We start from the raw sequence: 15794 nt of genomic DNA, 5'->3' as shown, positions 1-15794 counted from the left end.
AAAAGCAAAACAAACATCTTAAGAATGGTCGGTGCAACATGCTACAATATATATGTTTTATGCATATGAAAATTTCAGTGTAATTTTAAAAGGCTGAATGAAAAGCTGGTGGCTTGCTGTGATTCTGTCCTCAGAAACCTGAAATTTCCCATTGTCCTGAAGATATGTGACTCCATACCGTGACAGTTTGTTGTATCCACTGAATTACACAGGCAGAATTGGTTCACTTACAAGTTTACAATGTTCCATCTTTTGCATTTACATCAACAAGCAACAAATCATGGAACAAAGTATGCAGTCCGCTGGGCCACCTAACGCTAGCACTCTGGCATTCAGTACAAAAAAATGTGGCGAACTGAGCATGTCACCTCACCTGATGCCCCGATGGTATCGCCCCGATGGTATCGCCAAACAAATTGTTTTCAAACGGATATCAAGACCATATTTATTTATGTGTAGACAGATAGCCGGTACTATTGATTCACCAACAGGTGCAATACAGATGCACAATTGAATCAGTAACAAGTTTACAACATCCCATCTTCAGCATTTACATCAGCACGGGACAAACTGCCTAGCAAATTATGAAGTCCAAGGAATTCTGATAGCAAAATGAAAAGAGGGCAAGAAACCTGGACAAATAATTCTTTGGCCGGCAAACGCAGATAAGTGCAGCTAAGACCGGGGTTGATCAAAGCAGCTCAACATATCAGCACCGTTTATGATGGAAACAAAAACAATTTCTAGCATTCCCAGAGGAACTGATACCCACACTAAGCAACTTCAATTGGCAAGACTTCGTAAAGCAACTTATATCAATCACCCAGGTGTGCACAGTGCACACTGAGACTGAGAAGATGACTTAACATTACACACACTATTGATGCTCTGACAATGGAGCAGAAAATCATCTGCCAAATTCAAGAAGTGAACTGAAGCAGAAGAGCATACCACCTGATTTCCTAACCTTGGAGTTGGAGCCTTGGAGGCGCCAGTTGAAAAACCCAAGATACTTGAAAGTGGTAGCAGTTTATGAGCATTTCAGATTTTAATACAGCATTTAAGACTTGTAACCTCTAAAATTATCACTGAAAGTCACATTGAACTTGCTAAAGAAATTTTATGCGGGGCAAATTAAGCCAGACATAACCAAAACCGCACCATTTTTAAGAAAACAAGAAAGGAAGAACGTGGCTTCAGAATAATCGTGGCAAGCTCAAATCATTTGTCCTACAGAAGTTGCCAAGACTGCAAAGGCTCCATGATCAGCATCACTTTGGCTGGAAAGATTGTAAGGAGCAGGAGTCAGAGACACTGCTACACTCATGTCTATCATTGGTGACTGAGAGAGGCTGGTTGCCATCACAAAAGGACGGTTAGCAACAGATAAATGTTTTCCGCCTCACAAATGAGCCAACTTAATCAAGAAATATATACTCCCCCCGTCCCATAATGTAGGACGTTTTTTGACACTACAATAATGTCAAAAAACGTCCTAGATTATGGGACGGAGGGAGTACATTTTATTCCAACTTTAATAAAATTCCAAGCAGATCTTCTGCAATCAAGGAAATCATAGTTTGCATTTGGTCATTGTCTGCCCAAATCTGATCAAATCATCATCTGCCCGAACAGGATTAAGTCTCACCTACAAAACCGACATCTAATTTGCAGCCATAACCTGGCTAAAGTTCATAACTTAGTCTTTGTGAGGCTTGCTTCATGCCCTAAAAGAGAGACTGAAAATTAAGTGTCTCGAAGCTAGGCTATCCAACATCCAGGTATCAAGCTGCCTTCTGAGTTATTTCTAATTTTCTAGGCCCCCATGACAAGCAATATTATAAGGGTTAGTGTACCTCTAGCACTAGACACTACATTACGGCATGACAGTTTCTAATACTCCCTCCATTCCAAAATATAGTGCGCCCGCGCTTCCCGAGGTTCAACTTTGACCGTAAATTTAACCAACAAGACCAACTGCGGCGGAAGAAAAAATTATATAATTAAAAACTTCTTTCGAATACGAATTCACTGATATAATTTTTGCTCCCGCCGCAATCGGTCTTGGTAGTTAAATTTACGGTCAAAGTTGAAGCACGTAGATAGAGGAAGCACTACATTGTGGAATGGAGGGAGTATACCAACAAGAATAATGGTTTCCCCAAGAAGATGTGATAACATCTTCTACAGTGATACCCCCTGTGGCAAATACAACCACTCATTACAACAATCAACAAACCTAACATAGCTGCAACTCTATTTTGTGTGTGTCACAAATTGAATAAGAACCTGTACATGAAATGTGTTCTGTACTTCGGTTAACTATCTAGCATACAGTTGAATCGTGATGACTCTCATCTCATGCTATCCAGAGAGCAGAGAGAGCCATAGGGACAAATTTCACCTCGAGAAATAGAAGATGACCATAGAAACTAGGTATCTAAACAAGCTTTCTACATCTCAAGCAGGCAATGTAAAATACCTCAAAATTTTAGTAGGAACTAGCAATTCACAATGGTATTATCATTGCCTTCTGAAACCGCTCATTTTCAGGAACTAAGTTAAACCAAGTTGCTGAAAGCCATGTGTGAACCCCTAGTTTACAGGTACTAAGTTGAAACCTGTTGCTGAAACCCTCACCTCATGAAGTCACCGCCCATCATCTCAAAACAGCAACATGCAGCAAGCAGAAATCACCATCCAGTGTCAATCGTAACTATCGCGTTCATCATAATCATCATTGCCAGGCCCGTCATCATCCACAATCTCCATTCCAAAGCACTCAACATCAGCATCCTCATCCATCCCCTCTCCTTGAAACTCCTCATCTCCATCCAGTGTACCCTCCTCTTCATCGTCATCCTCGTCTAAAACCAGCTTGGACAAGCCCTTCCCACGGTACAACACGCCAGTGCGCATCACATACTGTACCTTGTCCCTCACCGCCGCGAGGGGGTGCTTCTCCACAAGCTTCCCCCTCTCGTACCCCTCGCGAAGCACGAGCGTCGTCGTTTTGCACTTCAACGACAGGTAGAACACTCCAGGATACCTTGTAAACAACCTCGTGAACTTGTGAGGCAGGCCAAGCTCCTCGCGGAGCAAACGGATCGCATTCCTCCGGACCATCTTGTGCACCATCAGCCCGAGCAACTCATGCAGCAAACCAATGTTCCTCTTCTCGTAGATGTCGCTGTCAGGGTCGATCCCTGAGGCATCATCATACGGCGAGATGTAAGGTAGCCGGTGGAAATCGTCCATCCAGGCCTTGACCTTCTTCATCCCTCCGTACCCACGCGGGAACCGCATCGGGAACGCGAGGGGGGCATGCGACGAGGACGGCGGACGGGACAGGTCGCGGTAGGTCGCCCCGGTGATGGCCTCGGCGTGGCGGCGCTGGAGGGAGGATATGGCGATGTCGTCGGGGAGGCGGGAGGTGGAGAGCGAGATGTGGTTGTTGGAGACCGCGAAGAGGTCGGGGTGGGAGGAGGGGAAGGAGGAGGCGAAGTCGTAGGGCAGGCCGAGGTCGAAGCGGAGTGGGAGGATGGAGGCCAGCGGGAGCGACCTGGAGCGGGTGAGGAGGAGGAGGCGCGCGAGGCGGAGGTGGGAGTCGACGGCGGAGGCGCGGGCGAGGCGCGCGAGGAGGATGTCGGAGGCGGAGGTGAGGGAGAAGGCGGGGAGGGTGGGGAAGCGCGGGTGCGGCTGCTCGGCGAAGAGGGTCGGGTGGCGGCGGAGGAAGCGGAGCACGGGGACGGTGAGGCCGAGCGGCTTCTGGAAGCGCGCGAGGGCGCGGGCCGGCACGGGGGACGACGGCTGGCGGGCGAGGTAGTCGAGCATGAGGCAGGACGCGCGGATGGAGGTGGTCCGGTCGATGATGTGGTCCAGCCCGCGGTTCTTCACCCACTTGAGCCGCACCTTCTGCATGGCGAGGCGGCGGCGGGGGAGGTGGCTGGTGTGGTGAGTGGAGGAGACGGCGGTGGGCGAGGGTGGCTGGCGGCGCGCGTGGAGTGTTCGGGCAAATGCGTACAAGGGGGAGCGGCCAGGTGGGCAGAGGTGGAAGAAGAGACAAATTCCGCAAAGGTTCTATGACCTTGCCACTCGGCCTGGTTTAGCCTGGACTGGGCCTGTTTGTTTGGTCCGACATAGTTGGGCTTTTCAACGGTCCAGTACTTGTGAGTTTGTGAGCTCAAAGAAAACTTGCGAGTTTGTGACACTGCAGATCGTGTCGTGCCCCTTGAAAAGGAAACTGAATGGACTATCGTGAAAGTCTGAAAGACTAGCTCGATTTCAACAGCAGCAACACAGCATGCGCGTGACCTTAACAGCCCATGAAAAAATCGTCGCGACGGGTAGCTAAGCCAAAATCAAAGGACTCGAACTACTAAGATGCGTCGATGGCAATGGCACGTAAAATTGCACGAACCGCGTATAAATTGGGCACTGTTCCAGGTGTTCTCCAATACACCACTTCTCGGCAAGGCTGTAATATTTGGCAGGGTCAGCCGCGCGCGCACGGGCGACGCTCGCAGACGCAGAACCAGAATGGCGCATATCCACGTCGAGTCCATGCAGACCGCCGTCCCGACGCGCGTCGCGCTGGAGCGCGGGCGGACGCTGCCCATCGCCGTGACCGGGCTGCCCATCGCGGCCGCGGAGCTGCAGCACCGGTCCCGCGCGGTGCTTTACTACCGCGACCGGCTGGAGGGCGAGGCGATGGCGCAGCTGGAGCAGGCCGCGTGGGTGCAGGAGTCTCTCAGCGAGGCGCTGGCCGACCACCCGAAGATGGCCGGGCGGCTGTGGCGGCGGCACGCTGGCGGCGGCGAAGGGCCGTGGGATTGGGACGTAAAGCTCTGCGACGCCGGCGTGCGGCTGCTCATGGCGTCGATGGACACGACCTTGACCGCGTTCCTGGAGATGGAGGACCGCGAGAGTAAGGAGCCGGCGCTGGCGCTCTGGACGGACGTGGAGGCCAAGGACCCCGAGAAGTGTTCCCCTTTCGTCATGCAGGTATACATGCAAGAACTTCCCCTTCGTGCATTTTTCGTACGCCCTGAGCTAAAAATCGCGCAAATTTCGTGCTTCTCGTCGCAGTTGACGCGGTTCCAGGGCGGCGGCTACGCCATCGGCGCGTGCTGCAGCCTGCTCCACACCGACCCGCTGTCTTTCATCAACTTCCTCAAGTCGTGGGCGCGGACGCACGCGCAGCTACGGGCGCAGAACAAGCTCGTTCCCAACCAGATGATAAAGTACACGCGCTACTTCCGGAACCCAGGCGCCGCCACGAGGCATCTCAGGTCCACCCCCCTCGTCTCCGTGGCCGGCGACGCCGCGACCACCGTGCTTTTCAGGGTCGTCGGCGATGCGCCAGGCCGCCGCGCACTAGCCGAGGCGTGCGTCGCGCAGGCCAGCGAGAAGCTGGGGGTTGAGAAGCCGACGCGGTTCACGGTTCTCGCCGGCGATGGCCTGGGAGGGCTGAACGTCCTGCGCTCCTGCGCGGGGTGTGACGGGGAGACGACGACGACGCCGCCGCCTCCGGGTCACCTGCTTCGGGACGCGTGCTGGCAAGAAGCCGGTCTCGAGGAGGCCATGCTGGATGGGTACAAGCCCGTGCACGTCTCGTGCAGCATCGTCTCGCCGGGTGCCGAGGAGGGCATTGTCGTCGTGATGCAGGCAGGGGCCGGCGCCGAGCTCTTGATCAGTGCGACTGTTCCGAGCAGGAAGTGATTAAGCTGGACACGCCACGTCACATGATATACGTCCACGTAGTGGTTAAAAATTAAAATAGTACTCCCTCAGAAATGAAATGGATGAATCCATTTCTGTGACAAGTAATTTGGGAAGGGCTACAATGTTAATATACTAGAACAACGTAAATAATGGAATCGACATATTGCATATGAAATATGAAACTATAGCAATGCATGTATGAATTCATTCTTATGGAATTCCAACTAAAAATGTGATATTCTACCAAATCAATGTTTTTTCAGAAAACCCCGTAGTTTAACCCACCATTACAGGTACATCGCATTGGATAAAGAATATAAGAAAATATATAGTAACTCATATAATTAAGATTTGCGATAATATTTCTTGAAGACATTTTCTTCGTGGTATCAATCTCTCAAAACGAAATACTCTTAAGACTTCACTAAAATGCAACAATTAGACCAAGCGACGATATGGTCACTCTTTCTTTTTTCTCGAATACGCATAAGCATGCGTATCATTCGTTGAAGAAGAAAGGAAAGACTCCCAAAAGTCATATGTAAAGAGGATATTTACATGCCGGATTTTCCGACACTACCGACAAGAGACTAGGACTACTACTCTCGTGCAGTCCACCTATCTACCGCTTCCTCCTGCAAGCTTGCCGAGCAGTCCCGCCTTGGTTCAAGCCACCCCTTCTTCCCTAATCCGCTGCTTGAGACTTGGGATTGACGGCAACATACCATTGAACACCACATCATTCATGTGCTTCCACAGCAGTGGCGTAGCCAGCCCAATAAGTCAAGGTGGTCCATCAATAAAAATATTTACATAAGTTTGTTTATTTTTAAAGAAATATCTTTTTACTACACTACATACAAGCTATGGGGAAATTTCAGGGTGGTCCATGGACCACCCTGGCCACCCCCTAGCTACGCCACTGTTCCACAGCATCCACATAACCAGAAGGCATATTGCTCTTGTTTCTTTACGGTTTCGTAAGACCAAGTCCTGCCTGGTGCACCACGAACCTAGCTCCTCGTCCACGAGCGGCTCGTATGCCGTCCTGTCCGTGATCCTTCCCATCCAGTGCCAAATTTGTCTTGCAAATACACAATCTAGAACCAGGTGTTGAATGGACTTCTCTGCTTGACGATAAAGCGGGCAAGAATCCTGATGAGTCAGTCCTCGACGAGCAAGCCGGTCTGATGTCCAACATTTGTTTTGGAATGCGAGCCAAGCAAAGAAACGGCACCGGAGGGGCGCTCGGGATCCCCAGGTGAATGTCGCCGTCGGTGACACCTCGAGCCCCAACCGGGCCGCATATGCCGATCGCGCTGAGAACTGTCCATTTTTCTCCCAGCTCCACATAACCACATCTTGCACACCAGTTGTCGTCTGAATCATCGCCACTCGCAACCAAATCTGAAAGAATTGAAGCAAAGCATCCGACGAGAGGTCCGGGCCAATGTCACCCGCCCAGTTGTGGTTTTCAAGCGCGCTTGCAACCGTCTTCGATCCTATCTGATTCTAGGTGGGAACCTGGCATATATTAGAGGGGCTAATTCGCACGTCCGATTGCTCTGTAACCACTTGTCTTCCCAGAAGAGGGTGGATGTCCCGTCGCCCACTGATGTGCTCACTGCCGCCTGCACCAGTGCCAAGGATTCGCTGGGTACCCTAATTTGAAACTCGCTCCAGGTCTGCCCTTGTCATATTTCTGCTACCACGACCATCTGGCTTGAAGTGACTTGTTGAGCCACAACAGGTTGGGGATCCCGAGGCCACCAGCCCATTTAGGCCTACATACAGACTCCCAGGCCACAGAGCAATTCCCTCTGTGTGCCTCCTTCATCCCGCACCACAAGAAGCCACGACAAATCTTGACTAGAGCTGAAATTGTTTTAGTCGGCAGGTCCAAGGCCCCCTACGAACTTTATTACTAATAATGCTTTTCTAAAAGACCCCTGGGTCGTTCATCCAAAAGATGAGAAGACTTGAGCGATCAACATACTTTAGCCAGATGATTCCCTAGAAGTGTGGGCCATTGAATCGCAATATGTGCATTATAAGTGTCGGGCAAATATTCTAGTCCACAAAGAAATAAACCAGCAAAAAAGGCATGACGCAATAACATAAACTCATTAAATTCAAATAATCAAATCTGCGGTGGCACAAATCTCTTTATCTCCATGTCACCGCCAAAAAAGAACAATAATAACTTTTTTTGAGACAAAGAACAATAATAACTTCTTTCGCATGCTAATTAGTGGGCCACGGCCCGCTGAGAGCGCATGCGAGCGCCAACACGATTCAGGGTGCGCTAATCATGGCATATCCTATTTAGCGCTGCAGGCGCCCGTTATAGGCAAATTTACAAACGGGCGCCTGCAGCGTCCCGCACTGGGCCGGCCCATTACTATGTATCTTAATTTGCAAAAAATGAAACACCGTCACCACGAATCGAACACGCGATCTCACGAGTCAAACTTCGTTAGCACAACCACCGCGCTACAGAGCAGCATCTGTCAAGATTCATTTTTTTCACTCTGTTATTCCTTCCTTTTCTGTTTTCTTTTATTCTTTTTGCCATTTTTCCATTATCGTTTTCTGTCTTTTTTCTTCTTCTTCCAGGTTTCCCCCCATCGATTTTCATGTGTTTTATTTTCTTAAGTACGTGAACTTTTTCAAAATCGACGATGTTTTTTTAAAATTTTCTTAAGTACGTGAACCTTTTTTAGTGAACTACTTTTAACAATTGGATGTTTTTTCAAATTCAATGAACTTTCTTTAAATTTGTTGAACTTTTTTTAGAATTGACGAACTTTTATAAAATTTGATGAACTTTTCCTGAAATTTGATAGACTTTTCCTGAAATTCGATGAACTTTTTCCAAATCAATGAACTCATTTTCAAATTTGTGATCTTTTTTCCAAATTGATGAACTTTTTTCAAATTCGGTGAACTTTTTTACAATTTCGATGAACTTTTTTTCAAATTCGATGAACTCTTTTTCAATTTCGATGAACTTTTTTCAAATTGATGAACTTTTTTTCAATTTTGATGAACTTTTTTTCTAAATCGATGAAGGTGTTTCAAAATGAGTGAAGTATTATTTCAAATTTACTGAACTTCTTTTAATCAAATTCAAAGAACTTTTTCAAAATTGGTGAACTTTTTGTTCAAAATTTGTGAACTTGTTTCAAAATGGATGAACTTTTTTCCAAATTTGTGAACTTTTTCAAAATTTCGTGAACTTTTTTTGAAAATTTCTCAAATTCACGATTTTTTATCAATAGAAGTGCAAGCATTTAGCAAAAAAATAAGGAAAAAGGCGAACAAAACCGTTACAGAAAATCAGAAACAAGAAAAAAAAGCTAGAGAAAGATTAAAAGGTAGCAAACGACGTCAATGAGCACTGGCTGGTCATTGGCGTAGTGGTTGGCGCAGCTCTTTATGAAGGCTGTGGTCCCGCGTTCGAGGTCTGCTCCCTCCATTTCTTTTTTGCACTTTCGATCGGAAAACAAAAAAATTGGGCCGGCCCGCTACGCGCTCCTGCAAGCGCCAACAGCGCCCACTAGGAGCTCCCGCTAATCATTGGGGAAGAGCTCCGTCGGCTCACTGGCTGGATAGGTTTGATCGACCACTTTTTTCTTGGTTGCTCATGTTAAAAAAAACTCCACTACACATAAAAACCCGGTTTGGTGTCTTACAGATGTTTAAAAGCTCATAATGTTGTACTTTGCATGAATTTAAAAATTGTTCACGAATCCAACTTTTTTGCTGATTAAAAAAATATTTTTTAATTGCAAATTTGAAATAAATATTCATGAATTTGATAAAAAAATTGAAATTTGAGAATTTCATGTTTACAAAAATGAAAATTAAAAAAAGAAACGAAGCCGAATTGGAAAACCGGCCCAAAAACAGAAGAAAAAACACAAATAAAACCGGCCCAGAAAACCAAAGAAACCGAAGATTTCTAAAATCGGTGAGTAAAAATAAACTACCTGGGCCAGCCAACATAGGAACTACGATAGGGGTTGGACGTTGTGTGCCGGTTGGCGAAATCACTAATTAAGGAGTACTTATTGCGAAGATCATTCCAATTCCCTAGGTTGCGACAAGTGGTGCACATGCAACGCGCCCGTGCCTCTCACGAAATCACAACCGTTCCTCTCGCGGAAGCAAAAACCATGACTCTTGTGAAAGAAAAAAAAAAGAAAAAACGCGTTTTTTTCATTTTCGAGGAGGTACGGCCGTGACTCTCGCGAAAGCACAACCGTGCCTCTCGCGGAAGCAAAACTGTGCCTCTCGCGAAAAAAAAACAGAAAACACATTTTTTTTCCGTTTCCAAGAGGCACGGTCGTGCCTCTCATGAGAGCACAACCATGCCTCTCGCGAAAACAAAATCGTGACTCTCGCGAAAGGAAAAAAAAGAAACACGTTCTTTTGCACAATTTTTTTTTGAAATTTTTTTGATCGAAAAGTTAGGGAAGACCGGTGGAAAACCAAAAGCCGAAAAAACCCAGGAAAAAACCCGTTTAAAAAGCCGAAAACGCGTGCGGAAAAAATAAAAAAGGAAATCCGGAGGGAACGCCCAGAGCACGACACGTGGCGAATTGCTGAGAGCGCGCCAAGTGGCTGTTGGGTTTCGTAGTAATTTCAAAATTTTTCCTACGCGCACACAGGATCATGTGATGCATAGCAACGAGAGGAGAGTGTTGTCTACGTACCCAACGCAGACCGACTGCGGAAGCAATGACACGACGTAGAGGAAGTAGTCGTACGTCTTCACGATCCAACCGATCAAGCACCGAAACTACGGCACCTCCGAGTTCGAGCACACGTTCAGCTCGATGATGATCCCCGGACTCCGATCCAGCAAAGTGTCGGGGAAGAGTTTCGTCAGCACGACGGCGTGGTGACGATCTTGATGAACTACAGCAGCAGGGCTTCGCCTAAACTCCGCTACAGTATTATCGAGGAATATGGTGGCAGGGGGCACCGCACACGGCTAAGGAATCGATCACGTGGATCAACTTGTGTCAACTTGTGTGTTTAGAGGTGCCCCTGCCTCCGTATATAAAGGAGGAGAGGAGGGAAGGCTGGCCGGCCAAAGAGGGAGGCGCAGGAGAGTCCTACTCCCTCTGGGAGTAGGATTCCTCCCCCCAATCCTAGTCCAACTAGGATTCCTCGGAGGGGAAGGGAGAGAGGGGGGCCGGCCACCTTCTCCTAGTCCTAATAGGACTAGGGGAGGGGAAAGAGGCGCAGCCACCTTGGGCTGCCCCTTTCTCCTTTCCACTAAGGCCCATGATGGCCCATATGGCTCCCGGGGGGTTCCGGTAACCTCCCGGTAACCCGGTAAAATCCCGATTTCACCCGGAACACTTCCGATGTCCAAACATAGGCTTCCAATATATCAATCTTTACGTCTCGACCATTTCGAGACTCCTCGTCATGTCCGTGATCACATCCGGGACTCCGAACAACCTTCGGTACATCAAAATGCATAAACTCATAATATAACCGTCATCGTAACCTTAAGCGTGCGGACCCTACGGGTTCGAGAACAATGTAGACATGACCGAGACATGTCTCTGGTCAATAACCAATAGCGGGACCTGGATGCCCATATTGGCTCCTACATATTCTACGAAGATCTTTATCGGTCAGACCGCATAACAACATACGTTGTTCCCTTTGTCATCGGTATGTTACTTGCCCGAGATTCGATCGTCGGTATCCAATACCTAGTTCAATCTCGTTAACGGCAAGTCTCTTTACTCGTTCCGTAATACATCATCTCACAACTAACATATTAGTTGTAATGCTTGCAAGGCTTATGTGATGTGTATTACCGAGAGGGCCCAGAGATACCTCTCCGACAATCGGAGTGACAAATCCTAATCTCGAAATATGCCAACCCAACATCGACCATTGGAGACACCTGTAGTACTCCTTTATAATCACCCATTTACGTTGTGACGTTTGGTAGTACCCAAAGTGTTCCTCCGGTAAACGGGAGTTGCATAATCTCATAGTCGTAGGAACATGTATAAGTCATGAAGAAAGCAATAGCAACATACTAAACGATCAGGTGCTAAGCTAATGGAATGGGTCATGTCAATCAGATCATTCTACTAATGATGTGACCTCGTTAATCAAATAACAACTCATTGTTCATGGTTAGGAAACATAACCATCTTTGATTAACGAGCTAGTCAAGTAGAGGCATACTAGTGACACTCTGTTTGTCTATGTATTCACACATGTATTATGTTTCCGGAAAATACAATTCTAGCATGAATAATAAACATTTATCATGATTATAAGGAAATAAATAATAACTTTATTATTGCCTCTAGGGCATATTTCCTTCATATCATCCATATAAGCTTCCACATTCCGACTGATTTGGGTGAGTAGACACTTCTGAATCATTCGCATAAAAGTGGCTCCGGCATTCTTGAGGCCGAATGGCATGGTGATATAGCAGAAGCACCCGAATGGAGTGATGAAAGCTGTTTTTACCTCATCGGGCCCGTACAGACGGATCTGGTGGTACCCGGAGTAAGCATCTAAAAAAGACAACCTCTCGCATCCCGCGGTCGAGTCAACAATTTGATCTATGCGAGGGAGAGGAAAGTGATCTTTCGGGCAGGCCCGGTTGATGTGCTTGAAATCAATGCACATTCGGAGCGACTTGTCCTTCTTAGGAACCATGACGACATTAGCGAGCCACTCGGAGTGGTATATCTCTCGGATAAATCCTGCCGCCAACAGTCGAGCCACTTCTTCACCGATGGCCTTTCTCTTCTGGACGGCGGACCGCCGAAGATGCTCTTTGACTGGTTTTGCAGACGAGTCGACTCTTAGGCGATGCTCAGCCAGTCCCCTGGGAACACCTGGCATGTCAGCGGGCTTCCATGCAAAAATGTCCCAGTTCTCACGGAGGAACTGGATGAGCGCTTCTTCCTATTTTGGGTCGAGTGTTATGGAGATGCGGGTCGTGTTGGGTTTCGTAGTAATTTCAAAAATTTTCCTACGCGCACACAGGATCATGTGATGCATAGCAACGAGAGGAGAGTGTTGTCTACGTACCCAGCGCAGACCGACTGCGGAAGCAATGACACGACGTAGAGGAAGTAGTCGTACGTCTTCACGATCCAACCGATCAAGCACCGAAACTACGGCACCTCCGAGTTCGAGCACACGTTCAGCTCGATGACGATCCCCGGACTCCGATCCAGCAAAGTGTCGGGGAAGAGTTTCGTCAGCACGACGGCGTGGTGACGATCTTGATGAACTACAGCAGCAGGGCTTCGCCTAAACTCCGCTACAGTATTATCGAGGAATATGGTGGCAGGGGGCACCGCACACGGCTAAGGAATCGATCACGTGGATCAACTTGTGTCAACTTGTGTGTTTAGAGGTGCCCCTGCCTCCGTATATAAAGGAGGAGAGGAGGGGAGGCTGGCCGGCCAAAGAGGGAGGCGCAGGAGAGTCCTACTCCCGCTGGGAGTAGGATTCCTCCCCCCAATCCTAGTCCAACTAGGATTCCTCGGAGGGGAAGGGAGAGAGGGGGGCCGGCCACCTTCTCCTAGTCCTAATAGGACTAGGGGAGGGGAAAGAGGCGCAGCCACCTTGGGCTGCCCCTTTCTCCTTTCCACTAAGGCCCATGATGGCCCATATGGCTCCCGGGGGGTTCCGGTAACCTCCCGGTAACCCGGTAAAATCCCGATTTCACCCGGAACACTTCCGATGTCCAAACATAGGCTTCCAATATATCAATCTTTACGTCTCGACCATTTCGAGACTCCTCGTCATGTCCGTGATCACATCCGGGACTCCGAACAACCTTCGGTACATCAAAATGCATAAACTCATAATATAACTGTCATCGTAACCTTAAGCGTGCGGACCCTACGGGTTCGAGAACAATGTAGACATGATCGAGACATGTCTCTGGTCAATAACCAATAGCGGGACCTGGATGCCCATATTGGCTCCTACATATTCTACGAAGATCTTTATCGGTCAGACCGCATAACAACATACGTTGTTCCCTTTGTCATCGGTATGTTACTTGCCCGAGATTCGATCGTCGGTATCCAATACCTAGTTCAATCTCGTTACCGGCAAGTCTCTTTACTCGTTCCGTAATACATCATCTCACAACTAACGTATTAGTTGTAATGCTTGCAAGGCTTATGTGATGTGTATTACCGAGAGGGCCCAGAGATACCTCTCCGACAATCGGAGTGACAAATCCTAATCTCGAAATACGCCAACCCAACATCGACCATTGGAGACACCTGTAGTACTCCTTTATAATCACCCAGTTACGTTGTGACGTTTGGTAGTACCCAAAGTGTTCCTCCGGTAAACGGGAGTTGCATAATCTCATAGTCATAGGAACATGTATAAGTCATGAAGAAAGCAATAGCAACATACTAAACGATCGGGTGCTAAGCTAATGGAATGGGTCATGTCAATCAGATCATTCTACTAATGATGTGACCTCGTTAATCAAATAACAACTCATTGTTCATGGTTAGGAAACATAACCACCTTTGATTAACGAGCTAGTCAAGTAGAGGCATACCAGTGACACTCTGTTTGTCTATGTATTCACACATGTATTATGTATGACACCTAGATCGGATATGAACTCCTTCATCCAGACTCCTTCATTTGCTGCTTCCGAAGCAGCTATGTATTCCGCTTCACATGTAGATCCCGCTACGACGCTTTGTTTAGAACTGCACCAACTAACAGCTCCACCGTTTAATGTAAACACGTATCCGGTTTGCGATTTAGAATCGTCCGGATCAGTGTCAAAGCTTGCATCAACGTAACCTTTTACGATGAGCTCTTTGTCACCTCCATATATGAGAAACATATCCTTAGTCCTTTTCAGGTATTTCAGGATGTTCTTGACCGCTGTCCAGTGATCCACTCCTGGATTACTTTGGTACCTCCCTGCTAAACTTATAGCAAGGCATACATCAGGTCTGGTACACAGCATTGCATACATGATAGATCCTATGGCTGATGCATAGGGAACATCTTTCATATTCTCTCTATCTTCTGCAGTGGTCGGGCATTGAGTCTTACTCAATTTCACACCTTGTAACACAGGCAAGAACCCTTTCTTCGCTTGATCCATTTTGAACTTCTTCAAAATTTTGTCAAGGTATGTGCTTTGTGAAAGTCCAATTAAGCGTTTTGATCTATCTCTATAGATCTTAATGCCTAATATGTAAGCAACTTCACCGAGGTCTTTCATTGAAAAACTTTTATTCAAGTATCCCTTTATGCTATCCAGAAATTCTATATCATTTCCAATCAGTAATATGTCATCCACATATAATATCAGAAATGCTACAGAGCTCCCACTCACTTTCTTGTAAATACAGGCTTCTCCGAAAGTCTGTATAAAACCAAATGCTTTGATCACACTATCAAAACGTTTATTCCAACTCCGAGAGGCTTGCACCAGTCCATAAATGGATCGCTGGAGCTTGCACACTTTGTTAGCTCCCTTTGGATCGACAAAACCTTCTGGTTGCATCATATACAACTCTTCTTCCAGAAATCCATTCAGGAATGCAGTTTTGACATCCATTTGCCAAATTTCATAATCATAAAATGCGGCAATTGCTAACATGATTCGGACGGACTTAAGCATCGCTACGGCTGAGAAGGTCTCATCGTAGTCAATTCCTTGAACTTGCCGAAAACCTTTTGCGACAAGTCAAGCTTTGTAGACAGTAACATTACCATCAGCGTCAGTCTTCTTCTTAAAAATCCATTTATTCTCAATTGTTTGCCGATCATCGGGCAAGTCAACCAAAGTCCATACTTTGTTCTCATACATGGATCCCATCTCAGATTTCATGGCTTCAAGCCACTTTACGGAATCTGGGCTCACCATCGCTTCTTCATAGTTCGTAGGTTCATCATGATCTAGTAGCATGACCTCCAGAACAGGATTACCGTACCACTCTGGTGCGGATCTTACTCTGGTTGATCTACGCGGTTCAGTAGTATCTTGATCTGAAGTTTCATGATCATTATCATTG

At 47.2% G+C, this 15794-nt stretch overlaps 2 protein-coding genes across 2 annotated transcripts; one reads left to right on the top strand and one right to left on the bottom strand.

Moving 5' to 3' along the window:
- Positions 1-507: 507 nt before the first annotated feature.
- Positions 508-4041, bottom strand: LOC119365102 (protein WHAT'S THIS FACTOR 9, mitochondrial-like). Its single transcript, XM_037630703.1, has 2 exons — positions 2641-4041; positions 508-1280 (listed from the first exon to the last, which is right to left on the bottom strand). The coding sequence occupies exon 1, from the start codon at positions 3919-3921 to the stop codon at positions 2707-2709; it is 1215 nt and encodes a 404-aa protein (XP_037486600.1). The 5' UTR covers positions 3922-4041; the 3' UTR covers positions 508-1280; positions 2641-2706.
- A 431-nt stretch (positions 4042-4472) lies between these two features.
- On the top strand, positions 4473-5937 carry LOC119368091. Its single transcript, XM_037633441.1, has 2 exons — positions 4473-5004; positions 5089-5937. Exons 1-2 carry the CDS (start codon positions 4540-4542, stop codon positions 5719-5721), a joined length of 1098 nt encoding a protein of 365 aa, XP_037489338.1. The 5' UTR covers positions 4473-4539; the 3' UTR covers positions 5722-5937.
- Positions 5938-15794: the final 9857 nt, after the last annotated feature.

This window comes from Triticum dicoccoides, chromosome 2B, assembly GCF_002162155.2.
Source record: "Triticum dicoccoides isolate Atlit2015 ecotype Zavitan chromosome 2B, WEW_v2.0, whole genome shotgun sequence".
Taxonomy (NCBI): domain Eukaryota; kingdom Viridiplantae; phylum Streptophyta; class Magnoliopsida; order Poales; family Poaceae; genus Triticum; species Triticum dicoccoides.
The sequence above is the reverse complement of the archived record's forward strand: the minus strand, read 5'-3'. Positions and strand labels throughout refer to the sequence as shown.

Bases quoted from the DNA above. Each gene is read 5' to 3' on its own strand.
- LOC119365102 (XM_037630703.1), bottom strand. From the start codon at position 3,921: ATGCAGAAGGTGCGGCTCAAGTGGGTGAAGAACCGCGGGCTGGACCAC.
- LOC119368091 (XM_037633441.1), top strand. From the start codon at position 4,540: ATGGCGCATATCCACGTCGAGTCCATGCAGACCGCCGTCCCGACGCGC. The intron at 5,005-5,088 runs GTATACATGCAA...TTCTCGTCGCAG, and splicing joins GTTCCCCTTTCGTCATGCAG to TTGACGCGGTTCCAGGGCGG.